At 46.5% G+C, this 27,786-nt stretch overlaps 2 protein-coding genes and 1 long non-coding RNA gene across 3 annotated transcripts; all 3 read left to right on the top strand.

Moving 5' to 3' along the window:
- Positions 1 to 3,180, top strand: LOC136435209 (cadherin-23-like). The gene is made up of 4 exons (XM_066428498.1): positions 1 to 7; positions 412 to 578; positions 870 to 3,080; positions 3,172 to 3,180. The coding sequence occupies exons 1-4, from the start codon at positions 1 to 3 to the stop codon at positions 3,178 to 3,180; spliced, it is 2,394 nt and encodes a 797-aa protein (XP_066284595.1).
- LOC136434897 (cadherin-23-like) lies at positions 3,141 to 22,442 on the top strand. The gene is made up of 22 exons (XM_066428001.1): positions 3,141 to 4,938; positions 5,311 to 5,515; positions 5,865 to 5,995; positions 6,244 to 6,506; positions 7,045 to 7,194; positions 7,665 to 7,818; positions 8,120 to 8,297; positions 8,726 to 8,861; positions 9,232 to 9,531; positions 10,133 to 10,607; positions 10,998 to 11,972; positions 12,157 to 12,405; positions 12,686 to 14,885; positions 15,116 to 15,267; positions 15,574 to 15,756; positions 16,032 to 16,157; positions 16,384 to 20,019; positions 20,497 to 20,646; positions 20,907 to 21,019; positions 21,313 to 21,425; positions 21,557 to 21,737; positions 22,245 to 22,442. Exons 1-22 carry the CDS (start codon positions 3,183 to 3,185, stop codon positions 22,419 to 22,421), a joined length of 12,003 nt encoding a protein of 4,000 aa, XP_066284098.1. The 5' UTR covers positions 3,141 to 3,182; the 3' UTR covers positions 22,422 to 22,442.
- A 766-nt stretch (positions 22,443 to 23,208) lies between these two features.
- On the top strand, positions 23,209 to 24,597 carry LOC136434898 (uncharacterized). The gene is made up of 3 exons (XR_010755796.1): positions 23,209 to 23,279; positions 23,464 to 23,572; positions 24,041 to 24,597. It is a non-coding gene; the product is annotated as an uncharacterized lncRNA (long non-coding RNA).
- The last annotated feature ends 3,189 nt before the right edge of the window (positions 24,598 to 27,786 follow it).

The following is a 27,786-nucleotide window of genomic DNA, read 5'->3' as shown; positions in this document are numbered from 1 at the left end:
ATGACAGGTTGGTGTCACACCTCTTACTACAACATGTGACCATTTTTCGCTACTTGTAATGCTTTGGTCCCAACTGGGAAAAGGGGCCCCGCCGGACACCCTGCGGTTGCCGGGCCATTTGGGGGCCCGGCCGGGATCCCGAATCAATTTAACTCAGACTTAAATTGAACGCGGGACCTGATAACAAATAGACGCCATAAGCTAATCGTGCGAGCACCGGGGGGTACACTCCGGTACCCGGCAGTCCACCGAGACACATTTGTGGCTTCGGGGCCAGCCGGGATTACACCCCCGCCGGGCGCAGCGGCGCTATTGGGACCAAAGCATAACGTTACATTGTTGCTTCGTACGCAGCTAAAAGACACACTCTTGACCGTTGAAATCCCCTATAAAATACTCTTACTTCCTCAGGGGAGCAGGGGCTCTTTGCTGTCACCAAGAAGAGCAACTACGAACAGGCAGCCGTTACCATCACCGGCAACATCGACTACGAGACGTACCTCACATTCACTCTCGTCATCACAGTAAAAAACAGTCTAGGCGAAACAACCTCCGCTACTATCTACGTCAACGTCCAGGTAATAAGCGTCCTGTTGGATTAGTTATGTCGTAAGCAATCTTCAGCTTTAAAAAAAAATAGATAGCAATAGACGATGCATGAAAGATCAGTAGCCGGTTGTCTTGGAATAAAGTCGATGCTAAGGTACATGTATCATCCAAGTCCTGTACGTCGGAAGTCACAAAGATTCGCAGAAAGTTTGTGTCTAAGGTCCAACGAACTTTCACGCACCTGCATTCTTCGTCTCATTCTACAACTTGTAACATTAGAATTATTGCAAACCTTACACATTTTTTTTTAAATCATTTAGGACGAAAATGAGGCCCCGACGTTGAACTTGAACGACGTCGTTACAATGACTGAAAACTCTGCCGTGGGAACATCAGTTTTTGACGTAATTTGTTCGGACGAGGACACCACAAGCCCAAATATGGACACCGTTCTCACACACACTGATGTCGATGTTTCTGGTTTCTTCGACATTGCTGGTACAGGGGCGGTGACTCTGTCTAGTAGTGCAGATTTGGACTATGAGACACGACAGCAGCACACTCTCACCTTTACCTGTACAGATGGAGGCACACCGGCCCTTTCAGCCACCGGGACTCTAAACATCCAGGTCACAAACGTTAACGAAGCACCGGTCATCACAACTCCCAGCTCCGGTTCTCAGATCGAAGCCATTGACGAAAATACGAACCCCAACACAAACGTCTTCCAGTTTGTCGCCGGTGATGACGATTCCGGTGACACACAGACATGGAGCATCTTCAGTCAGACTCCTAATGCTCAGTTTGTTATCAACAGCGCTAGCGGCCAGGTCTCTACATCGTCTAGTCCGGTCTTGGACTATGAAACTAACAACCAGTACGTACTCGTGGTCCATGTCGTCGATAGTACAAGTCTGACTGCGTCTGCTACGCTCACAGTGAATCTGAACGATGTGAACGAAGCCCCCACCTTTACAGTTTATCCTGCGTCAGACACTGTGAGCGTTAGTGAAGACCAATCCGGTTCTTTCACCATTGACACCTTTACAGCTTCAGATGTAGAAATCAGCACTCAAACTTTAACATTTAGCATGACCTTGGATAATACAAGCCCAACAACTACCACTGCTATCCCCTTCGAGTTTGTGAAAACAAGTGCTACACAGGCCATCCTCAGAACAGCGGCGGCTCCCAGCATTGACTTTGAGACAGTAAGCCAGTATGACGTGACACTGACGGTTAGTGACGATGCCGGTCTTAGCCTTAGTGAAGACCGGACTTTGTCCATCTACATACAAGACGTTAACGAAGCTCCAGTGATAACCAACACGGCAGCATCACTTATCATGAGTCTAGACGAGAACCAAGGCGGAGGCGCAGCAGTCTTCACCTTCACCGGAAGTGACGAGGATCGGCCAGGAGATATTTTAACTTGGACGATGGCCAGTCAAAGCCCTTCAAGTCAGTTCGTCATCGACGCTGCCTCGGGTATAGTTTCCACAAGCGCCTCTCCAACCATCAACTACGAGAGTGCAGAGACACAGTACCTCCTGACGGTTGAGCTGGATGACGGAACGCTCACAGCTGCAGCAACCTTAACTGTCAACGTCAATGACATCAACGAGGCACCGACGATGAACTTGAACGCCGTCGTTACGATGGCTGAAAACTCTGCAGTGGGAACATCAGTTTTTGACGTGACTTGTTCGGACGACGACACCACAAGCCCCCAGAGTGACACCGTTCTCACACACACTGACGTCGATGGTTCTGGTTTCTTCGACGTGGCTTCTACAGGAGCGGTGACTTTGTCTAGTACGGCTAACTTGGACTACGAGAACTCACAGCAGCACACCCTCACCTTTACCTGTATAGATGGAGGCACAACGGCCCTTTCGTCCACCGGGACACTAGACATCCAGGTCACAAACGTTAACGAAGCACCGGCCATCACAAGTCCCAGCTCCGGCTCTCAGATCGAAACCATTAACGAAAATACGAACCCGAACACAAATGTCTTCCAGTTTGTCGCCTCTGATGACGATACCGGTGACACACAGGCTTGGAGCATCTTCAGTCAGACTCCTAACGCCCAGTTTGTTATCAACAGCGCTAGCGGTCAGGTCTCTACATCGTCTAGTCCGGTCTTGGACTACGAAACTAACAACCAGTACATACTCGTGGTCCATGTCGTTGATAGTACAAGTCTGACAGCGTCTGCTACACTTACAGTGAATCTGAACGATGTGAACGAAGCCCCCACCTTTACAGTTTATCCTGCGTCAGACACTGTGAACGTTGATGAAAATGAATCCGGTTCTGTCACCATTGACACATTTACAGCTTCAGATCCAGAAATCAGCACTCAAACGTTGACATTTAGTATGGCATTGGTCAGTACAACTCCGCCAGGTGGCGGTACTTTACCCTTCGAGTTTGTGAAGACAAGTGCTACACAGGCCGAGCTTCGGACAGCGGCGGCTCCAACCATTGACTCTGAGGCATTCAGCCAGTACGATGTGACACTGACAGTTAGTGACGGTGTCGGCCTTAGCGAAGACCGGAGTTTGTCCATCTACATAAATGACCTTAACGAAGCTCCAGTGATAACCAACACGGCAGCGTCATTAACTATGAGTCTAGACGAGAACCAAGCCGCAAATGCAGCAGTCTTTACCTTCACCGGAAGTGACGAGGATCAGCCAGGAGATACCTTAACTTGGACATTGACCAATCAATTCCCTTCGAGTCAGTTCGTCATCAACTCTGCTACAGGTAGTGTCTCCACAAGCGCCTCTCCAACCATCAACTACGAGAGTGCAGAGACACAGTACCTCCTGACGGTTGAGCTGGATGACACAGCGCTCACAGCTACTGCAACCTTAACTGTCAACGTCAATGACATCAACGAGACGCCCGATTTCACCAACTTTCCTGGATCCACGTCAGTCGACGTGACTGAAGACACGGCCGGTGGCGTGACTGTACAGAGCTTCACTGTCTACGACGACGACAACGCGCTGGTAGCCACCACACAAGACATCACCTATACAATAGCCATAGTGACTCCCACCGGAGAGACCCTCCCGTTTACCTTTGACAAGGTGAACAACACCAACGTTAATCTCAACACGGATTCAACCGCCACCATAGACTACGAGTACCTGTGGTCTACATACGGGACGAACCAGTACGAAGTCACCCTGACTGTGAGTGACGGTGCACTTTCCAGTGTCAGGACGTTCTACATCAACATTCTAGATGTGAACGAGTCCCCCGTTATAACAAACCTCGCGTCTTCGCTGTCTACCACCATCGACGAGGACCAGTCGGGCGGGAAGAATCTAATCTACTTTACGGGCACAGACGTGGATTTGCCCGGGGACACGATGACCTGGTCTATCGCGAGTCAAACGCCAAACGCTCTCGGTATGAATTTCGAGATAGGGTCGTCTACCGGAGTACTGAGCATTGTTTCAAGTCCTAATCTCAACTACGAGACCGAAACACAATATCTTCTCCAGATCGAGTTAAACGACGGCACGGGCGCAGGACGCCTAACATCAACGGTAACCTACACTGTGAACATACGGGACATCAACGAGGCACCGACTTTCTCCGATACGTCACTCACGTATGAAATCGACGAGAACACTGCCGGAGGGGTCACCATTTGCCCCACAAGCAACGCAGCGTGTACCACGACTCTACAGGGCACGGATCCTGACGGAGATACCCTCACCTACACGCTCATATCGTACAGCCCAGTGGAGGACGGCTACTCTAACCCCTTCCAACTCACCCCGTCCGGAAACGACCTCGTCATAGAGACCGTGACCAGTCCTGAGTTAGACTTCGAGCGCACCACCGCCTACACATTGAAAATCCGCGTCACAGACGGCAGCACGTCCGGTAGCATGTCCTCGACCGGAGAGATCACGATCAACCTGGTTGACTTGGACGAAACCCCGGAGTGGAGGAACCTACCTAACAGCGTGACTGTCAGCGAGGACTTGGCGGGAAACCAGAAAGTGTACACCGTCGATGCAGTCGATCCCGAGGGAGTTTCCGTGACGTACGCCCTCACTACTGCGACGACGGCATTCACACTGGTGACCGGTACGGGCGAAATCCGAACGACGGCTAGCCCACAACTGGAGTCCGGGGCTTTTCTGTACACGCTGGAGATAGAGGCTGCCGACGCCACCACTAACACCGCAACCAGCACGCTAACCGTCAATGTTGCGTTCTACGACGACAGTCCTCCGGTCTTCACTTCTACCACCTACGCTGTGAACGTGAATGAAGGACAGAGTTCAGGGACGACGGTTACCACCATCGCGGCTACAGACACTGATGTGGGCGATGTTGTACAGTACTACATCACAGGTTGGTCTCATTTTATGCATTTGTGCACCAAGTGTTTAAATGAAGATGTTTAGCATTTTCTAAACATGTAAATGCTTACCCCCTGGCCCTTTTTATGTTGATTATGCTACTACTGCTTCACAAACTACTTTTTAAAAGTTTGTTACAGTGTTTGATCTGTCTTTGCATTGTTGTTACGTAAATTGCTGTTTATAGATCAGGATGCGACGCCATAGTCTTGCGAGACTGACGGCTGCCAACAATAGATCCATCGTAATTCAGAACCACAAGTACGATCCGAAGTCTGTTCTACATTGTAGCATTGTCCTTCTTTTAAAACACACTTGCGTACATGACTGTACAAATGTGTTTCTTCTTTTCTTGTCTCGGCAGGAGGAAACGGATACTTCCTGGTGGACAGCGCCGGCATCATCACCACAGGTACAGAGCTGGACCGCGATGACGGGTCCCCCTCCTCCTACACCCTGACCCTGACGGCGTACGACACGTCAGGTCTGTCGGCACAGGCCACCGTCACGGTCACCGTGGACGCCGTCAACGATAACGCACCCGTCTTCTCACAAGGTGTAGACTCCGTGTAAGTCACGACACTGTTATTGTTTTGTAATAGCTCGTGAACTTTGTGTACTCATGTCTAAAGAGGTTATAGCATGTTTCCATGATGTTAGAAACAAAGTGACCATAAAATGACTGTCTAGAGACATTCTAGTAGTACTGTAGCAGTCCAATGTGTTCTGCTGCTGCAGTGGTATGAACATCATATTCTATATGATAAGAAACCTGTTGTTCAACATAGAGACAATGTTTTGCGCCGCGATGTTTCTACCAAGACTGAGGACGAACATATCATGTTGGCAACAGTCTTCACGCTATGGTACCATGTTGTATGTATATCAATGCAATTTTTGTTTGACCTCTGTGTACAGAAATGTTCCAGAGAACACGGCTGTGAGCACCTCTGTACTCCAGCTGACTTGTGCGGATGCCGACACAGGGACAGATGGAGATCTCGTGTACGCTTTAGATTCCGGCAACACTGACAACTTGTTCGCACTTGGTGAGTTGCTTCGCAATGCCTAAATCAATACCTTTCATACACAAGTTTGTTATGAACTCCATCTAATGAATAAAGAATATGTTAAGATGGACATAATGCACACTAGTGACAGCTAGTCGTGTAGACGGCATTAATTATGTATATCTATAAGTTACACCGTCTTTCATTTGCAAGCTTTATGGTAGAATGGTTGCATGAATTATGAAAAAGACAGAGTGCATCGAGGACTACGTTGTGTTTCTATACAGATACAAGTACAGGGTTGATTACGGTCAGCAGTGCCATTGACATGGAAGACGCTGCAATCATATCGTCCAACTTCAAGTACACGCTGAAGGTCACGGCCGTGGACCAAGCCGCCGTGGCCACAGACCGTTTCACCAGCACTGCGACTATCTACGTCACCATCACGGGTCAGAACGAGTTCACTCCAGACTTCACCACCATGCCGGCCAGCGACACCGTCACGTTATCTGAGGATACAGCGGTTGCGACTACAGTCACATCGAACGTAAGGCAGATTTGTCTTTCTATATATCTATCTGTCTCGGTCTCGCGGTTTTGGTCTCGGTCTGTCTGTCTGTCTGTCTCTGTGCCTATCTGTCTGTCTGCCTGCCTGTCTGTGTCTGTCTGTTTGTCTCTGTGCCTATCTGTCTGTCTGCCTGCCTGCCTGTCTGTGTCTGTCTGTGTCTGTCTGTTTGTCTCTGTGCCTATCTGTCTGTCTGCCTGCCTGTCCGTGTCGGTCTGTCTGTGTATGTCTGTCTGTCTGTTTGTGTCTATCTACCTGCCTGCCTGTCTGTCTGTCTGCCTGTATGTCTGTTTGTCTGCCGCTCCTTACCTCCATCTCTCTCTCTCTCTGTTTTTTGTACATGTGTGATTAGATGTGCTAGTGTCATTTCATGAAGAACACATCAGGAAAGAAAATTGGGGGAAACAGGGAAGAGATAAATATCCTCAAATCTAACAGCCTGGGTCAAGTCGATAACAAAGATATAATTACTGACCCAACCACAGTTAATGCTATTCTGACCTGCTGTGTTGATGTTCAGGTTGCAGCTACAGATGGTGACGAGGGTTCTCAGGGTGACATCGTGTACGCCATAACGGGCGGAGACACGTCCTCTCCGCGCACCTTCACCATGAACCCCGCGAACGGCAGGATCGTCCTGGCACAGCCGCTGGACTTCGAGACCACCCCGGTATGTAAAGAGACCTCTTTCCACTAGACGGTAATATCGCTTATCAACCGTAGGGCGACCAAAATCGGATTTGTGTAACCCTTGATTTTATACTCGAAATATGATGCAAGATGTAAACGTATAATCTAAAAACACAAGACACACAAAATGCTGAAAATTTGCTCAGCGATCACCTGGCCTCTAGTGGAAAAGAGGTGTTTATGATCTTCATATCTTGCTAGTCTAGTGGCTACGGTAAATGAATTACGAGTGCCGTTAATTTTTCTCTCCAGATTTTTGGTCTACAAATCTGTTCTATAAGTTGCTCATCATGTAAAGTTTGGTTATAGAGTGCATGTTGCTCATCTTATACCTCAAAAGATGCTCTGTAGATATTTGATATATGGATACGTATATAAACGGATACATATATGGATATATGGATACGTATAAAAACGTATGGATGACTCCATACGTTTTCCTCATCACAGGTTTACTACTTGGAGCTGTCTGCTATCGATGACGCTAGCAGCCCGCTGACGGGAACAGCCACCCTGACCGTGAGTGTGACAGACGTGGATGACGCTAGCCCGGCATTCAGCACTGACACATACGAGGCCACGGTCGGCGAAGACCAGACAGCAAGTAAGCAATTTTTGAGACACCTCAGTGGCGGAGCCGTTAGTATAGTACTACGATCGAGTTGTCAAATATTCTAGGAATTGCAGGCACGCATTCCTTCGGGAATTGGCTTTTGGCTGAGCCTGTTTGGCTACACCTTGCATGTGGATGAGCAGCATAACACAAGAAGCTTCAAACTTAGTATGTGTTTAGCTCATGTTCCATCAAAGAAACCATCATAGTCTTGGCCCCCAACGACTTTCGTTGGTACTGCAGCTGAAGTGGTTTTGATAGTTCGTTATCTATGATTTTTTTTCTTCTGCAGACGCCTATGTTGTCCAGCTGACGGTAACAGATGCCGACACGGCCGGAGCTGACATGACCTACTCCTTCATCGCGGGAAACACGGCCGGGAACTTCTGGCTCTTCACCCTGAACAACACCGAGAACAACCCCTGGGTCATGCTGTCCAACCAGCTGGACTATGACACGGGCGACGACGTGTAAGTGTGCTTTCATTTTATTTCCTCTGTGTATGGTTTACTTTTCAGTGTGCCGGGCTGTCTGCCTGTCTTTTTGTTTGTTTTGTCCATAGTTATTTAAATGCAGTATAGTAGCTAGTTTTCACAGTGCTAGACACGCGGGGACACTGACAGGAAGTTAGGTCAAAAGTCCAAGGAATGCCCCAGAGTAGGTTCTTGTCTTTCATCGACTGCTACATGCATTTATGTTGTATCATAGGAGCCAGTGAGAAAGGGACATTCTACAGAATTAGCGAGAAATTCACAATGATGAATGAAACGAGAAATCGGAAAAATAAAAATAAAGATATTTCACGGAGGTTTGACATCTTCGATTTCTTGTCCTTATTTGATTTAATTGTTTACTGCTCATCTATCGTGAAATCTTATCCTGTTACTCTTTCTTGTAGCTTCACATTAGTCGTCAAGGCGCAAGACCAATCGTCCAACACAGCCACTGCACAAGTCCTGATCTACGTCAATCACGTCAACGAGTTTCAACCAGTCTGGGGTTCGCCTTCCGCTTTACCATCTGATTCAGTCACGGTAGGTGAAATGCATTCGTGTACGTCTTTGTGTTTTATCAATCCTGGTGTGCATTTTCAAAGAGGAGTCGTGCGTTCGATCGCGAGGTCGCAGCCCTATAAGTGAAATGGGGATGTAAGCCATTTCAGTACGTGACATGATGATAGAATGACCCGACATGCACGCTACTGGAAAGGGTCACAGTCCTTAGGACGGGACTTCGAGCCGTGGTCCACTGTTCATTGTACTTATCGAAAAGAGCTTGGGGAATTTTTCCTGTACAATGAACCTGTAGATACAGTGGTAGTAGAATAGCCCTTCAGTGAGCTAAACTGGATCGAGATCACCTTCACTTTCAATGATAACCCATAACATAATGACATCACTCCAGGTGGACGAAGATCAGCCAATCGGCACCACGGTGCTGACCTTGGACGTGAGCGACTCCGACGCCGGCACGGACGGTGACCTGACCTACACCATCACGGCGGGGAACACGAACTCGATCTTTGAACTTGACCCGAAGACGGGAGAACTGTTGGTCAGTAAAGGCCTGGACTTCGAGACGTCGGGGGGGACGTACAACCTCAGTATCCAGGCGGTGGACGGCGGGAACCCTGCCCGCAGCGCAGACTCGTACGTCCTGGTCACCATAGGGAACGTGAATGACAACCCGCCATCTTGTACCCAGGTTAGCCTGGCCATCTGCTTTATTCATTGAATCTTTGTTGTCGTTACTTTATACTGTTTCGTAGTCCACTGATAAAACAAGTACCCTTAAAAAGCTGAACATTGTGTCAATGGTATATAATGGCTTGTAAAGAAACTTGTACAAAGGGATCCAACCAGAGATCTGTAATGCTCTGTGATGCTAATACAAATAATGCTCCGTACGGGCGCGGGCACATACGTCGTGCGATCTTAGGGCATTTTTTTTTTGCAATTTGGGATTTGGGACAGTCATTCATGTGACTTGCAAAGTTCAGCTGTCTTGTCAAAAAAACTGTGTTTTATCCCTGTCGGTGGTTGGTTCTGTCACTACCTGCTTCAAAATCCTATGGCATCAACATCGTACGACTATCGCACGACGTATGTGACCGCACCCTTACTACATATCACATGTGTGACAACGAATCTTCAATTCTCTTCCTGACAAGGGAAATTAATCTGTGCATTTATAGAAAGTTGTTTCATGTACTAAAGGCAAATTACTCCATACGTTTGTAGCTGTAGATTACCTTTGTCCAAATGTTTCTACATTCAAATATATTGAGCGAGGTTTTGCCACACAGACCACGTACGTCGTCCAAGTTCCCGAGGACCAGACCCCCAACCTCATCCCGGGCTTTGTCAACATGGACTGTGACGACGGCGACGGAGACATACTCACGGACAGCATCATCTCCGGCGACCCTGCGGGCACCTTCCGTATAACACAGAACGGTGCGTTCTTCACGATCTACCTCGGCAGCGCGCTCGACTACGACGATCCCAACTCCACACCTCGCTCGTACGACCTGATCGTCCAACTGAGCGACGGAACGACGACCCTGGAAGTGCCGGTGGTCATCGGCGTCACTCCCGTCAACGAAGGCCCGCCGAACATCACCGACGACACCGTTACTGTTTCGGAAACCACGCCCATAGGTGACGTCATCTATGACGTCGACGACTCTGACACAGACGCTGATGACCAGGCCCACGGCATCGTGACATACGCCATCACGGGGCCGGCTACACATCCATTCCGGATAGACTCTTCCACAGGTGCGTAAGAATTCAAATGTACAGTCAAACCTGTCCTCAGCAACCACTCAAGGGACTGCGGGAAAATTATTGATAAGGACAGGGCTAGCTTTAACTGTGTAAAACTGGGCGGGACTGTTTAATGTGGTTACGCCAGGTGGTTGCCCTATCAGGTTTGACTGTATCTGATATCATAGATGCTCTTGTAACTTACATACAGCGCAGTTCCTCCTTATTTATCGTCGTGAATCAATCTTATGCATCGCTGTATCCGTGTATCTTTTTGTTTGAAATAAAATAATCTGATTTAACATTGGAAAGCCTTGCCTTGTCCATAACTTTACACTGCAACCACGTCTGTGACGATGATCATGCCACAGTTTGTCACTATATATCTCATGTTTTGACCAGGCGAGATCTCTGTGGCATCTACACTTGACTATGAAACATCGACCAGCTATAACCTGGTTGTCGTGGCAACGGACGGCGGCGGGCTGGAATCCACGGCCACGGTCACGGTCAACCTGGACGGCGTGAACGAGTTCTACCCGACATGCACCTCTTCTGACTTCGGTGTAGCAGTGAGCGAAAATGCGAACGTCGGGAATGTGGTCGTCGACTTGGGCTGTACGGACAGCGACAGCGGCTTTGACGGGGCTTTAACGTACACCGCCACACAGACCCCGTCTACTAAGTTCGACGTTTCGACTGGACAGATTCAAGTGTCAACTGCGTTAGACTATGACGGAGGGGAAACGCTGTATTCCCTTGTCGTCCTGGTAAGCGATAACTCAGTGATAGCTGCGAATCAGAAAACAACAACAGTGACAGTCACCATCGAAGTTTCGCCCGAAAACGAAGACACACCGTCATTTTCTCCCCCGGCAATCCCGGTAACCCTGTCCGAAGATATCAGTATTGGCAGTACCGTCATTGACTTGGACGCTGCAGATACCGACGCCTCCAACCACGCCCATGGCATTGTGACGTACAGCATTACGTCAGGAAACACCGATGGCCACTTTAGCATCGACCCCAGCAGTGGAGTGATCGTGACAACCTCGCCCCTGGACTGGGAGACCACTTCGCTGTACAGTCTCGTGGTGCGGGCGGCAGACGGTGGAACCCCGCCCCTGAGCGCAGACACGACGATCATTATCATTCTCGACGACGTTAACGACAACACAGCGCAGTGCGTGCCTTCTGTGTTCTCCGAGACGGTGTCAGAGAGCGAGGCGGCGAACTACATAGTAACGTCGCTCTCCTGTACCGACAGCGACGGGACGTTCGGAGTCCTAACCTACTCCATCACTGCAGGCGACACTAACCAGTTCTACATGAATGGGTCTGATCTACTGCTGACCACGCCGCTGGACTATGACGCAGGTAATTTTAGACATACCTCTGTACAATATTTCTTCATTTCATTTCACAAATAGAGATATCCAAATGTCACAACATATTTTCAACTAAGATGCGAGTTTTGTAGCACAAAATATTATTCTTTGGTGACATGAAGCACACACACACACAAATACGTTCTGAACATTTTTCTCTTTTCTCCAACCAGTTCCGAGACAATACAACCTGGAGATCACAGTAGCAGACAACGGCTCTCCGCCCAACTATGATGTTATCCCTGTGACGGTTCATGTGGACCCTGTGAACGAGTTTCCCCCGGTCTTTGTTGTTTCCGGTGACGTCGTTCTCAGTGTTGACGAGGACTTCACAGTGAACGATCCGATCACGAACGTCGCTGCTACGGACGCAGACTCCGACGCCAATGCTCATGGGCAGATCACCTATACTATTCTGTCAGGTGGGTACACTTTGATGTATAAAATTATCTTAACATGAATGTGTCTTGCTCTGTTCTTTGCTCATTTATGTATCTAGGATACCTTAAGATTGCTCATACTGTAGTTTGGAAACATGAGCATCTCAATTGTTTCTGTTTGTATTTCTTTACAGTTTTGTTTCAATGGTCAACAATGTATGTCGCTACCTTTACTCTGACGTGCTAATAATCTTTTCCTAGTTGGTTATAGATGCAGCTCTCCGTACACAACACTGACAGAATACTTTGTTTCTGACTCTAGGAAACATCAATGCAAAGTTTAGCATGGACTCTGCTACAGGCATCCTGTACTTAGTAGATGAGCTAGATCGGGAGACCACGGCGTCCTACAGCATTCTAGTTCAAGCCTCGGACGGCGTGCTGTTCAATGCCGGTACACCTAACACAATCACCAAGTGGGTCAACATAACCGTCAATGACATCAACGACAACGAGCCGCAGTGTACACCTTCAAACTACGCTGTCACCTTTAACGAGAGCACGGCTACGGGAACGGTGATGACTACCGTCACGTGTCAGGATCTGTTTGACGCGGGAACTAACGCTCAGATTCAGTACTACTTTTCCGGATCCGGTAACGTCGGGAACACGTTCGCCATCGACCAAACGACCGGACAAATCACTCTCCAGAACCCGCTAGAGTATGACTCCAGCTCCAATCCTCAGTCTTACTCACTAACAGTTCATGCGATTGACCAGGGTACTACTAAACTAACGGGAACGGCACTCGTCACGGTAGCAGTCAGCCCGGTAAATGAGGACACGCCGCAGTTTTCAGAGACCGCCTATGTCGTTTCCGTGCCTGAAGACACGAGTCTTGGCACTTCTGTTCTACAAGTCATAACAACGGACACCGACGCCGGGGACGACGGTGTTGTGCGCTACAGCATGGCTGCTGACAACACCTTTCTACTGGAAGAAACCACAGGATGGCTGGTTCTGAAGTCCGCACTAGATAGAGAAAGCACCTCCTCATACTTCCTACAAGTTACGGCCACCGATCAACCAGCCAACCCATCCAATGCCTTGTCTGCTGAAGTAAATGTCACGATCATTATAACAGATGTAAACGACAATGCACCTGTTTTCTTTACTCCAACATACCAAGTCACCCTTAGCGAAAACGACGCAGTCGGTACGCTTGCAGAGTGGCCCACCGCATTCGACTTTGACACTGGTATCAACGGGAATATGTACTACGCCATCACTGGAGGAAACACAAACACAGACTTTTCTATAAATCAGTTCGGCGCCATCACCACAGCTCGAGCTCTCGATTACGAGACAACCACGTCCTACTCGCTGACGGTCACCGCCACGGACCAGGGCTCGACGCCTCTGTCGGCAACCGCTCAGGTCGGTATCACCATAACCCCTTACAACGAGTTTGATCCAACGTTTGGCCAAGCATCGTACAACATTGCCATAGACGAAGACACGGCTATTGGGATCTCTATAGGTCAGGTGACAGCCACAGATGCCGACTACGGCTCGGACGGACTGCCTGATGACGTCACGTACAGCTTCGCGGCGACGAGCACGAAGTTCTACATTGACGAGTACACGGGGGACATCAGGGTGAAGGGCACACTGGACAAGGAGACCCAAGACACGTACACGTTAACAGTTGTGGCGACGGATTCTGGCACCACTCCGGCCCTCAGGTCTAACAGTGTTACCTTGACGATCACCATAGGAGACACCAATGACAACGCGCCTGTGTTCAGTCCGGCCGCGTACACCGCAGAAGTGCCCGAAAACGCAACTGTCGGTTACAATGTCGTCACTATCGTGGCCAGTGACAGCGACCTGGGGGTTGGCGGCACGTTTGATTACAACATTGTCGCTGGTAACGCTCCGGACAACATTTTTGCCGTAGATTCAAGCGGCAACTTGTACGTGACCTCCATAGCATATCTGGACTACGAGGCCACTACTGTTTACACACTGTCGGTGACCGCAACAGATCAGGGCACGCCCCAGCTAACATCTACCGCCAGGGTAGGTATTCAAATCACCGCATACAACGAATTCGACCCAGTTTTTTCAAACGGAGGCTACTACACAGCCACTATCAGCGAAGGTGCCAGTCTTGGTGACGCGGTCATTCGCACCACGGCTTCTGATGACGACGACGGTTCCGACGGTGACGTCACGTACTTATTCACATCCGGGAACTCTAACGGCAACTTTGCGATAGATTACGTCACAGGGTGGATAACGGTGGACAAAGAGCTTGACCGAGAGGTGACCGGTTCTTACGTGCTGACTGTGACGGCGTACGATGGAGGGTCCTCGCCTAGTAGGTCGGCTGACGCGACGGTTATCGTGACAGTGGACGACGTTAACGACAACGCGCCAACGTGTACGGGCTACTACTACGACCGGACGCTGGCAGAATCCGTACCGGCGGGAACGTCTTTGCTGCAGCTAACATGCAGGTGAGTTCTGCGTGTCTCTAGCTGTCATTTGTTTTCAATGGGTAGAAATCATGGTAGAGGCCATCTTTACTGCCAGTGCCGCTACACAAGATCATTTTAAAAGACGTTTTAGCGACAAAGGGTTTTGATGATAGCATGCAAAAATGTAAGTGGTGGCTTTAACACATATGCTAATATTATGTTGCTCTTGGAGTATATCTATTTCCTGAAATATTATTTCCTTCATACAGTGACCCAGATGAGGGTGTGAATGGTGACCTGGCCTACACCATCTCGTCAGGTGACCTGGACGGACAGTTCCATGTAGACAGTACCGGACAGCTGACAGTCAGCACGGGACTGAACTACGAGAACACAACGGAATATCAAATCACCATCACTGGTAGATACATCTCACAAAATGTTTCCTTCAATTGTTTCTTTCTTTGTTTTTGTTTGTTGCTTTGTTGCTTTGTTGTCTGAATGTTTATTTGTTTGTTTTTCAATCGATTTGGAAACACTCAATGTCAACTTGTCAAGTGTACAGCGTTGTTTAATAGATGAAGAAGACAGTAGTGTTGTTATCGAGCTAATTTTGATGAGTTTCTAAATTCTGTCGTCTCAAATTTACAATTTTTAAGATTCACATCTATATTAGCATATCATATTCATATCATCTGTTATACTTATTCATGCACTTTCTTACCAGTTTCAGACGATGGTTCTCCTTCCCTGTCCACGGTGGTGATCGTTACCATGGAGATAACCGGAGTGAACGAGTTCCAGCCGGTGTTCACCCTGAACCCGTACGGCGTCTCCATCAACGAGAACATCTCCCTAGCCACGTCGATCCTGGCGGTGTCCGCTCAGGATCAGGACGCTGGGACACAAGGTAAGACTTCTCTTTTATTGCTGTTCGAGTGCCGTGACTGTCAGGAAGGCCATACTTCGAAATCAATGAAACTCTCTTAAGAACATCGAGATCAATTCTGTATGACATGATCGCACAAACAGCTTAATTAAATTATCAAAAATAATCTGGTGACTATGCTTCCTCAATGTTAAGTGGTGTTTTGCTAACAGATATAATGTTAACATGATCTCTTCTGTATAAACATTCTTAAGCTTGTAAATGTAATCTAGTATCATCACCTCTGTGTATACCAGGTGAAGTGAAATATTACATCACATCCGGGAATCAGGACGGTGCCTTTAGCCTGGATTACTTGTCTGGTGACCTGAGTACTGCAGCCGTCCTGAACAGAGAGGCGCTGGATACATACGTGCTGACGGGTGAGTTAGACATGGCTCACCTTCTCCGTATTGATTGCATACTTTTTGTCTTCAAATGTACTGTAATAAAGCGGTCCATTTGGTAAACTACCCCTTTTAACGTCAAAATGTAAGCTCTACTTTTTTTCCCAGACATAGTAATCTATTTATTCCAAAAAGGAATAAACTGAGATGTAATCTTCATGAATGTATTTTAATGTTGCTAAGATGTGTGTCCTTATGACAGTTGTCGCCACCGACGGCGGAACGTCGCCACAGAGGTCAGGCACCAGTACCGTGACAGTCACCATAGAAGACGCCAACGACAACACACCGTCCTGCCTTCCCACCTACCATACGGTTACCGTACCCGAAAACACCGCTATCAATACCGTGTTGCTCACAGTGAACTGCAGCGACAATGACATCAACGAAAACGCACAGCTGACGTACACCATCGTGAACGGCAGCGATGGAAGCATTGCCATGTCGCCTAGTAACGCGGACGTGTATCTGGCGGCGTCCCTAGACTACGAGACCACCGACAGTTACTACATCCAGGTAGAAGTGAGCGACAACGGATATCAAAGCAACACGGCAACTGTTTTTGTAAGTGTAGAGGTAACGGGAGTGAACGAGGTAGCGCCGGCATTTGTGGACACGAGTTACCAGGTTAGCGTTGCTGAGAACGAAACAGCAGGAGTTGTTATCCTTCAAGTCAACGCTACGGACTCAGACATAGGCGATGACGGACAGTTCACCTACAGTATCACGGGTGGGAACAATGCCGGGGTGTTCGAGATCAGTGCCACGAATGGAGAGGTAGGAATCAAGCGCCGCCTGGACAGGGAAGGCACCGACTACTACGTGCTCACCGTCACGGCCACCGACATGGGATCTCCAGCACTCTCCAGCAGCGTCTACGTTTACGTTAACGTCACTGACGTGAATGACAACCAGCCCACGTGTTCTGCGTATGTCGTGAATATTGAACTGGACGAAGATGTCACCGTGGGGACAACCTTGGCGTCTTTTAATTGTACGGACCAAGACATAAATAACAACGCCGATCTATCGTACAGTATTGTCAGTGGAGACACAACCAACCGCTTTGCAATGGTATTGAACCAACTACAAGTTCAGAACTCTCTTGATTTCGAAGGCGACGACTGGTACTACCTGACGCTGGCCGTGGCTGACAATGGATCTCCCGCTCTCAGTGCCAACATAACAGTGTCGGTACATGTAAACCCGGTGAACGAATTCACTCCTGTGTACAACGACTCGTCCTACTCGACGAATCTATTCGAAAATATAACCAGCGGGACTGTGGTAGTGATCGTCGGCGCAACCGACGCCGACAGGTCCGACCAAGCCCAAGGCATGGTCCGCTACTCCATCGTCTCCGGAAATTCAGGAAACACGTTCTCCATTGACGACGAGACGGGAGACATATCTGTTCTGAGACCTCTAGATCGGGAGACTACAAATTTCTACAACCTAACGGTGAGAGTACATGATAACGTGTACGGAGGAGCTCCGCAGCTCTTCGCTGACGTCCAGGTAGAAATCATGGTGTTGGATGTAGACGACAATCCGCCCAGTTTCGAGCCCGAGTCGTACACCGTGAGTGTTGTTGAGGGCGCCGCTTTAGGCTCACAGTTAGCCGCGCTTACCTATACGGACGCAGACGATGGCGTTAACGCCATTTCTGTCCTGAGCGTCACTTCCGGAAACGGGACGGGTATCTTTGCACTCATCGGCGACACGCTGTCCCTGCTGGGGGCGTTAGACTATGAGACGGAACAGCAGTATGTCCTGACGGTACAGGCAACTGACGTGCAAGAACCATCATTCACGGACACAGCAGAAGTGATTGTCAACGTCATATCCGAAAACGACAACCAGCCAGTGTTCGCTGTAGACAATACAACCATTAATGTATCCGAGGCTGCTGCGGTGGGAACCGTCCTGTACGACGCCAACGCAACAGACAGCGACCTGGGGGAACACAGTGACCTGACCTACTCCATCGTGTCCAGCAGTTCTCCCACTTTCCTCATAGACAGCGTCACGGGGATAGTAAGACTTGGCGCAGCACTGGACAGGGAAACACTGTCGTCGTACGTCGTGAACATAACAGCGGAGGACACGGACTACTACGACTTCATGTTGTTGTACGTTTTCGTCACTGACGTGAATGACAACACGCCCGCCATGAGTAACACCGTGTACCCTGTAACAGTTGACGAGAACGAACCCATAGGGACCGTCCTCCTGACAATTTTAGCCACAGATCCCGACGAAGGCAACAACAGCGATATCACATACACGACCCGCGGCTCTGACGCGAGCTTCTTTTACCTCAACAGCACAACCGGCGACGTATCTAGTCAGAGTACACTGGACTTCGAATCTAGGAAATCATACTACTTCTTCGTTAGAGCATATGACAATGGATCCCCACAGCTGTACTCCTCTTGGTCAGGAGTGCAGGTGGTCCTGAACGATCTCAACGACAACAGTCCAGTGTTCTCTCCCACCAGTTACACGTACACCCTGTCAGAAGATTCGCTCTACCCTATAGACCTGTTAACAGTGTACGCGTCTGACGCAGACTCTGGAACAAACGCTGACATCACGTACTCCATCGCATCAGGGGATCCCAACAATCAGTTCCAGATAAATCAAGATGGAGTCGTGTTTCTCGTCAATGCCCTAGACCGCGAGATCACGCCCCTCTATTTTCTCTCTATCACTGCTACGGATGGCGGTTCACCGCCACAGGTTTCTACGCCGGCTATAGTTGTCATTACCGTAGAAGACGCAAATGACAATGCCCCAACCTTCGCCCAAGCTTCTTACACGGAGTTCGTAGACGAAGATGCCATGCTCTACACTACAGTATCAACCCCAGTGGCCACCGATCCGGATGATGGGGTAAACAGCCAGATCACATTCTCCATTTTGTCTGGAAACGATAACAACAAATTCAGCATCGATCCTATCTATGGATACATATTCACTATCGGCACGTTTGATAGAGAAATACAAGACACATACAACCTGACAATCCAAGCCCAAGATGGCGAAAGCCCCTTCTATACAGCCACATCAGTCGTGTACATCAGAATTGTCGACATAAACGACAACGCCCCGGTCTTCGGACAATCGTCCTACCAAACAAATGTCAACGAAAACGTCGCTGTTGGAACTTCCGTGATCACGGTCAGCGCTAGCGACGTCGACAACGGTACGAACGGAGAGGTCAACTACTACATGTTGGACACGTCCGTGCCCTTCACTGTTGACAACATGACGGGTGTGTTGTACACAAGCGGCAACCTTGACCGTGAAAGTGTTTCCTCCTACACGTTCCTTGTGTACGTAAGAGACCAGGGGACCCCGCAATTCTCAGGCGAGACAACAGTGACCGTATACGTTCTTGACCTCAACGACAACACACCCAACTTCACTCAAACATCTTACAGCATCACTATTGAAGAGAATCTAGCTCAGGGGACAAGCATTTTGACAGTCAGCGCGACCGATGGCGACTCGGGTACAAACGCAGACATAACCTATTCCATATCCCCGAGCAGCACGTCCGGGGTACAGTTCTACAACATTGATTCTACGTCGGGACAAATATCAGTGAGGGAAGCTAACGACAGAGAAACACTAGACTTTGTACAGATGTTCGTGGTGGCTACAGACGGCGGGTCTCCTCAGCTCAGTTCCTCCGTTGAGGTGAACGTGACGATCTCTGACGTCAATGACAACGCACCAATCCTGGTGCAGACGTTCTTTAGCCTGGAGATCCGGTACGACAGCAGCAGCCTCACCAACCTGGATACACTCAGCGCGACGGATATCGACCAAGGTATTCCACTGTCTTTGAATAGTGAACAAATTATGTGTGTACTTGTACGTAGTACATTTCTATCCACTTGTTCAGTTGGATCTTACGACAGTCACTGTACTTTTGTTGTGTCAATAAAGATTGTATTCCCAATTGCGAGAGAGGCGCTCCAAGCACTGCTAGATAATGTTATTTTATCTTGATGTGGCTCTACTTCTAATTCTGTATACCTATTCTATGAACCTTATATGCCGTGCTGTGAATCAAGTTTTACCTTTGCTTTTATCGCTTGTATTTTTTGGTACCAATGTGAAACACTTAACATTATCGCATCAACTACAACGCTTTAAATATCTATAAACATACCTGCAACCGCAGTTCCAATAATCATAGTACAGCATTCTGATCTAACCATTTTAGGGTATAGGGAGTCTTATCGATTTCTCAGTACCTGTATGTCTCAATTTTGTTTTTCTTTTTCCCCATCCTTCACCTAAGGCATTAACGGAGAGATCCAGTACTACCTGTTAGACTACACCAGCCTGTTCCACGTGGACCTGCTGTCCGGGCACTTCCGTAAGAAGGACAACAGCACGCTGCTGGAGCCGGACTTCAAGTACGTCATGAGCGCCGTGGCCAGGGATGCAGGTACGACATGTTTTATTTAAGTGCTGTATTATATTTGCTTCCAACATTAAGAAGTATAATGACGTGCCATTGCCCTTAGAACATACTATGTATTCCTCTTGCACTGAGACGCATGTTGCCCTGCGTCTAACGTTGTATACATACATGTATGTTGGTAATCTTAACTGACAGACTGCCTTTCGAAAAACGCTGGTATTGGCTGCCTTTATGAAATATCGTTCGTTTAAAAACAGTTTTAACGGGTTCACTTTGTCCGACAGGCTCACCAGTCCTGACGTCCGACCCACCAGCGACTATTCGTGTGGACACGTTCCGTCCGGAGGAGTGTCTGGTGGACATGGTGGTAGCTCTGACGTATGACCAGTTTTTACAGGTTGGTACTTTGTGTATGGAGTCTACTTAAGCAAATCATGCCCACTCTATACATACTGTAAGATGACTTACTTGACTTACATCGAGTGTCAGACCTCCTCCTCCAATCAAACCACTCTGTCAGCCCAAAGTCGTCTGTCAATCATTGCCTTCTCCAATGCCTCAGAGGTTAAGCCGGTGTCCCTCTGTAGTACTGTGTTTCAAATTGATATCAAAACTAAACGAATCTATTTTACTTCGTAGTACGTGTAGCTGTTTGATTTTAAATTAGGCATGTAATCATTGTTCCTGTAGGTCCAGGACTCGTTTATCGCAGCTCTGTCCGCGGTGTTCGCGCCAGGGAGGATCGGGGTCTCTGACGTCACAACTAACAGCGGCACCAGCCGCAGGCGTCTGTTGCAGTCCGAGTGAGTAGAACAGGTTGTCTATAGAGCATTGAAAGATCAAGAGCTATGGTTTTCTTTTAACTTTGCCAATCTACTTTCTAGTTTGTGCCAGTTTCAATTTTTGATCTGCCTTCTTTCTTCACTGCCATTAGCTCCGTCACCGTGTCTGTGTACGGGGTCGCCAACACCCTCACCGACTCGTCGTCCGGTCTGACGGCGGCAAAATCCTTCATGTCCGCCGACGAGATCCTGGAGGTCGCCCAGCTGGACGATTCGGGAACGCCCAGTGCCGCCATTTCCGGCCAGGAGTTTCTAAACTTCCCAGTGACACAGGTATTTAGCATCATTCAAGGACTATCAATGCAATGAAACCCATTAGGTTATCTGACACGGTGGAGCGCTACATAGTCGTTGACCACAAATGTCTTATTTCATGTTTGTCATCTACTCGAAGCAATGCCATTTCTTCCATATCACCCGATAACCAGCTGCACTAAAAGATAAAGTATAACACTGCATGAAATCACCAATGCCTGATAAATTGGACTGAACATTGTTGTGACAATATTAAACTGAGCAACCCTAGAGATCTGAAGTAACTATAGTTTGAACCATGACTCATTACATGCCCCTCTCGCACACATCATGCCATTGTTGAACCCGGGCCACCTCAACCTGCCACTGTGCGAACACACACCAATACAAACAAACAAACATAGCTAAAATGCTGTCTCCGGTTTCATGGAGATAATGACACAGGGTATATGGGAATAGAATGATCCCTATTATTGAAAGCCTTAAGTTTACTTTACCCATTTCCGTTTTTACCATGCCATATAGGTTGCTCGGTCGATTGACAACAGTGTGACGACGGCTGCTACACCATTTGTGCAGACCCCCGCCGGAATAGCAGTGCTGACCATCAGCGCAGTGGTGGGGCTCATACTGCTCATCCTGCTCCTTGTCTGCTGTGTGGGATTCTGTAAGAGGAGGAGAAAGAACAAGGTGGACAAGTAAGCGAACATTTCCCTAAAAGATGACAAGTATCTCATGAAGACTTGTCATTATCTATCTAGCTCTCTAAAAGAAAAATAATAAATCAGCCTTTATTGACACAAAAAAGTACAGCGACTTTCGTAAGGCTTCTATAACGGTACATGCAAACAAAAAATTGGATACAAAGGGATTAAGATACCTAGAAGTATATAAATGATTCAACATATCGAGTTAACGTATCAATTACACTACTAGTTCTAATGTCTAAACATTCTCTGATATATTTCCCTATTTGTAAAAGATCAGCGTTTATACTCATTTCTTCTGTTTCATGAGTCATAATGATATTCTTTACAAAGATACCGGCGATCATATTACTCATAATCATTATTGTCAGTTATACGTCATGTTTGAATACATTGATGCTTACAGAGTGGTAAAGTCGAAACCAACGAACGCGGAGGAGAAAGACAAAGAAAAGGCTAAAACTCAACCTGTGATCATCGCGAACGCCTGGACTGATAGTAAGGGCACAGCAGGTACGTTACATAATGTTCGTTATAAACTGGAAATAAAGATTCTATACATACATGTAACAGGTTAAGAGACCAGAAGATTGCAGTTTTCTTGAGCAATCATAGATGACGTTGGTCATTTAGAGTTGTACTCTAAGCTCCTGCAGTCACTACTAATTCAAGCTCTCTAGGCGACGACAATTTGCAAGTTCAAAGTTTTCCTCTCTCTTCATAGACTCTTTTCAATAACTCAATAATCAATATTCCACCGTCTTATATTTAAATCAATTTCGCAATCACAGGACTAAAGAATACAAGACTCAACACTCCCGTGAAGAATGCAAAACAAAGTACCCCGGAGAAGGTAAGTATCAGAACTATTGAATGAGTAAAAGCGTGGTTTGTTACAATGATTATTAAAGACAATTTATTTCATTCCCAAATGTGACAAAGGTTAACAACAAAGAAATCATATGGGGAGTAGTAAAAGCGAGATTTTAGCTGTAACCGTACCTCGATCGTTGCTTATCTTAACTTTATTTTCTCAGAACACCCCAAAAGTGCCAAACAGTCGTGAGAGAAAAAGCCCCACAACTTCACTAACATCAGAGGACAGAAGGAGTAACAGTTACTTTGATGGAGTGGCTACAGATACAGGTAAGAGTTGAATATATTCATCACTTCTGAAAATGAGCTTTTATGGTATTCCAGTCTAGGAAACGCGCACGCCAAGTGTAATACTACCGTTTGCCCCTGTCTTCGTGCATGACACAAAAAAGACTTTCGGATTGCAAAATGTTAATGTATTTGTAGAAGACGTTTCAAAAGTAATCCAAAACAATGTATACTGATTTTTTACATCCTCCGTACTCATTACGTACATGTATGTCGTCTAAAAAACCGTTTGCAGAACTTAACATGTTTACTTCTATGTTTTCTCTAACACCCTCGACGGATGAGAAATGTCGCTACAATTCTATCTATTGGTGCATTTTTCGGCCATAGAAGAAAACCCCCGTGTTGAAATTACTTGACTTGACAAGTCTCCAATGTTGATTATCTCTGGCATGTGCTGTACCGGTAACACATATCTAACCATTTCCCATCTTTGTCCTCCCGCTCCAGTTTCCGGTAGAAGGTACCTGTACAACTCACTGACGGGACACAGAAAGTGGCTGAAACCCAACCAACCAAGCACGCTTTCACCTGTTATCAATCAATAGATTGTGTATGAAATATACGAGTGTTTAAAAACATATGTGCAAATCCCTATTGTAATACAAAAATGTTAACCACAAAACTGTATATAGGATGTACAGAATAATTCTATATTTTTGTATGACTGACTCGACAAAGAAATAGACAATAAGGCCTGGAACATTGCCTTAATATGATTAATATCTCGTTATTTCCCAAACAAGCAACTTTATTGATTCAATGTTTGTGGTCTATTGACCTTTTTGTGTCGTTATTAGGGTTCATAAGCAAGATAAAACACTGTAAAACAGTGTTGTATTTGCATGCGCAGTGCTTGATCCTCACGGTTTTGTTTTATGCGTTGTCGGTCGACTACCTTGTTGTAAATGATATAATAGATATCTCCCTACTAGTTTAAACTTGTCATAAAAGCCAGAGATGGGGGGGGGGGGCATTACCGAGCTGAATAAAGATTGAAGCGGCAATTATTGTTATTGTGTTTTGAGTTTTGTGTAGGTTCATTTAATGTTCATCATATCACAGTGTTTGGAATATAAATAACTTCAGAGCTTCATCTCCGAAGGGAGGTACTGTTTCTGGTTGTGTGTACGTTCGCTCCAGGACTCATGATCGTATCGACGGACTTTTATTAAATTTGGTATGCTGGTAGTAGAAGAAACCTAGCGAGTATGGACCTCCTAGCAGCTTTTCAGATACTGAAGCATTACAGATCGACATTGTTGATAGCTGAATAGTACAGTCCAATGGTGGCATCAAGTTGATGTAGGCAATAAGTACGTATTTTCTTGCCATTACTGACATGAATGTGTATGTTCCTTTAATCATACATTACAAACGGACAATGTGGAAGTCTACGAATTCGTGGAAGATATCACATTTAGTCTTGTTTATCTGTCTGTGTTTTCGCAGTTATGGCACTCCAGATGCTAGCCGCATCAACGTTGTAGTAAAGGAGTTGTGTTTACGCATTAAGAGGATTAATTCGTGGATTTCAGTGAAAGAGGCAATGAATTTAACATTACCATGATGATGAAAGAAAGAAAGAAGAGAACTAAAACATTGGCATAGTATGCCTGTTTGACAAAAAATCAATAAGGTAAGTTGTATCCTTAGTCACACACCGACACCAGTGGGCATTTAATGACCCTTCCAATTAATACACTAGTGTGTGAACTAGACTCGTACTAGTAATACGAGATCCACACGGCGTGACCTAGTATATTCCTATGATATGTAACATATTCACGACCTCCCCGTGACGACTTTGTTCCCGACCACTCCCCAACCAAGTTCGGCGCTGGGTTGGAGTAGTCAGTGGAATCCATTCCAGCCTCATGTTGCATCCAAGTAGAAGATGACTTTCAAAAAATCTTAATTTTTCGGTTTTAATTTTTCGAGAAGTTGTGGGTCCCTTGGTGTTCGGTTTTTAAAGTCTTATACGGGGTAATGAAACTTTCGTCAGCATTTACTCCGCAACAATGCACACTATACAATTTCCGTCTTCAGCCGTCTAATATACCTGTGAACCAAGGGCACCATCGTAACATTGCCTTAATATGATTAATATCTCGTTATTTCCCAAACAAGCAACTTTATTGATTCGATGTTTGTGGTCTATTGACCTTTTTGTGTCGTTATTAGGGTTCATAAGCAAGATAGAACACTGTAAAACAGTGTTGTATTTGCATGCGCAGTGCTTGATCCTCACGGTTTTGTTTTGTGCGTTGTCGGTCGACTACCTTGTTGTAAATGATATAATAGATATCTCCCTACTAGTTTAAACTTGTCATAAAAGCCAGAGATGGGGGGGGGGGGCATTACCGAGCTGAATAAAGATTGAAGCGGCAATTATTGTTATTGTGTTTTGAGTTTTGTGTAGGTTCATTTAATGTTCATCATATCACAGTGTTTGGAATATAAATAACTTCAGAGCTTCATCTCCGAAGGGAGGTACTGTTTCTGGTTGTGTGTACGTTCGCTCCAGGACTCATGATCGTATCGACGGACTTTTATTAAATTTGGTATGCTGGTAGTAGAAGAAACCTAGCGAGTATGGACCTCCTAGCAGCTTTTCAGATACTGAAGCATTACAGATCGACATTGTTGATAGCTGAATAGTACAGTCCAATGGTGGCATCAAGTTGATGTAGGCAATAAGTACGTATTTTCTTGCCATTACTGACATGAATGTGTATGTTCCTTTAATCATACATTACAAACGGACAATGTGGAAGTCTACGAATTCGTGGAAGATATCACATTTAGTCTTGTTTATCTGTCTGTGTTTTCGCAGTTATGGCACTCCAGATGCTAGCCGCATCAACGTTGTAGTAAAGGAGTTGTGTTTACGCATTAAGAGGATTAATTCGTGGATTTCAGTGAAAGAGGCAATGAATTTAACATTACCATGATGATGAAAGAAAGAAAGAAGAGAACTAAAACATTGGCATAGTATGCCTGTTTGACAAAAAATCAACAAGGTAAGTTGTATCCTTAGTCACACACCGACACCAGTTGGCATTTAATGACCCTTCCAATTAATACACTAGTGTGTGAACTAGACTCGTACTAGTAATACGAGATCCACACGGCGTGACCTAGTATATTCCTATGATATGTAACATATTCACGACCTCCCCGTGACGACTTTGTTCCCGACCACTCCCCAACCAAGTTCGGCGCTGGGTTGGAGCAGTCAGTGGAATCCATTCCAGCCTCATGTTGCATCCAAGTAGAAGACGACTTTCCCGATTTTGATTTTTCGGTTTTAATATTTCGGGAAGTTGTGGGTCCCTTGGTGCTCGGTTTTTGAAGCCTTATACGGGGTAATGAGACTTTCGTCAGCATTAACTCCGCAACAATGCACAATATAAAATTTCCGTCTTCAGCCGTCTAATATACCTGTGAACCAAGTATCGAATATGCGCAAACATTGACCGAAGTTGTGGGTTACCCTATATTAACTAGGTGTCTGTGGTTTTTGAAGCCCCGTAGGGGTAGCCGTGGCGACTAAAGAAGGGCGTTTTTGCTTGATATTAGATTTAACGTTATATCCCTAGAAGGGATTGTATATGTAACATGTAAATATCAAGCAAAAAACACCCTTCGTTAGAACTCCGCAACAGTGCACAATATAAAATTTCCGTATTTTTGTTATGCAAAGTGCACCTTCTGCACTGGTCCCATTTTGTGCTCCCTCCCCTAACGGGCACATGATTATGGCAATCTTCTATGACTATATAAACGTTATACAGAGTATTACAAAACATGTTAGAAAAAGGCCGTTAAAAGTCACCTACATGAAGTTAAGTTCATGGAAAACTCACATTGACAGTGAGGCCTGACCTCTAGAGTGTCGATCTAGTGTTTTTGAGCCGATTACGAACGGAAAAGTGTTGCTGGAGCATCAAAATAAACTTCAATGACCTCTGACATCTCTTTATAAGAAATGATAACATCCAAACTGAACACTCCAATCATGGCTTAAAGCCTGTTTTGTTAACAAAATAAAACAGCCAAAACCCTTACCTGTAACTTCAAGCCCCAAAATTCAAACATTTATTTACAAAAAGCGTGTTACAGTTACTTAAACAAGATTTAGTTGGCATGAAAATGCACCCTCTCAGCTCTACGCATGCCTGTTATCATAACCT

This window comes from Branchiostoma lanceolatum, chromosome 5, assembly GCF_035083965.1.
Source record: "Branchiostoma lanceolatum isolate klBraLanc5 chromosome 5, klBraLanc5.hap2, whole genome shotgun sequence".
Lineage (NCBI taxonomy): Eukaryota > Metazoa > Chordata > Leptocardii > Amphioxiformes > Branchiostomatidae > Branchiostoma > Branchiostoma lanceolatum.
This window is presented reverse-complemented; position numbering and strand designations above follow the sequence as displayed.

Bases quoted from the DNA above. Each gene is read 5' to 3' on its own strand.
- LOC136434897 (XM_066428001.1), top strand. From the start codon at position 3,183: ATGAGTCTAGACGAGAACCAAGCCGCAAATGCAGCAGTCTTTACCTTC. The intron at 8,298-8,725 runs GTAAGTGTGCTT...TCTTTCTTGTAG, and splicing joins TATGACACGGGCGACGACGT to CTTCACATTAGTCGTCAAGG. The intron at 15,268-15,573 runs GTAGATACATCT...CTTTCTTACCAG, and splicing joins ATATCAAATCACCATCACTG to TTTCAGACGATGGTTCTCCT.
- LOC136435209 (XM_066428498.1), top strand. The intron at 579-869 runs GTAATAAGCGTC...TAAATCATTTAG, and splicing joins CTATCTACGTCAACGTCCAG to GACGAAAATGAGGCCCCGAC.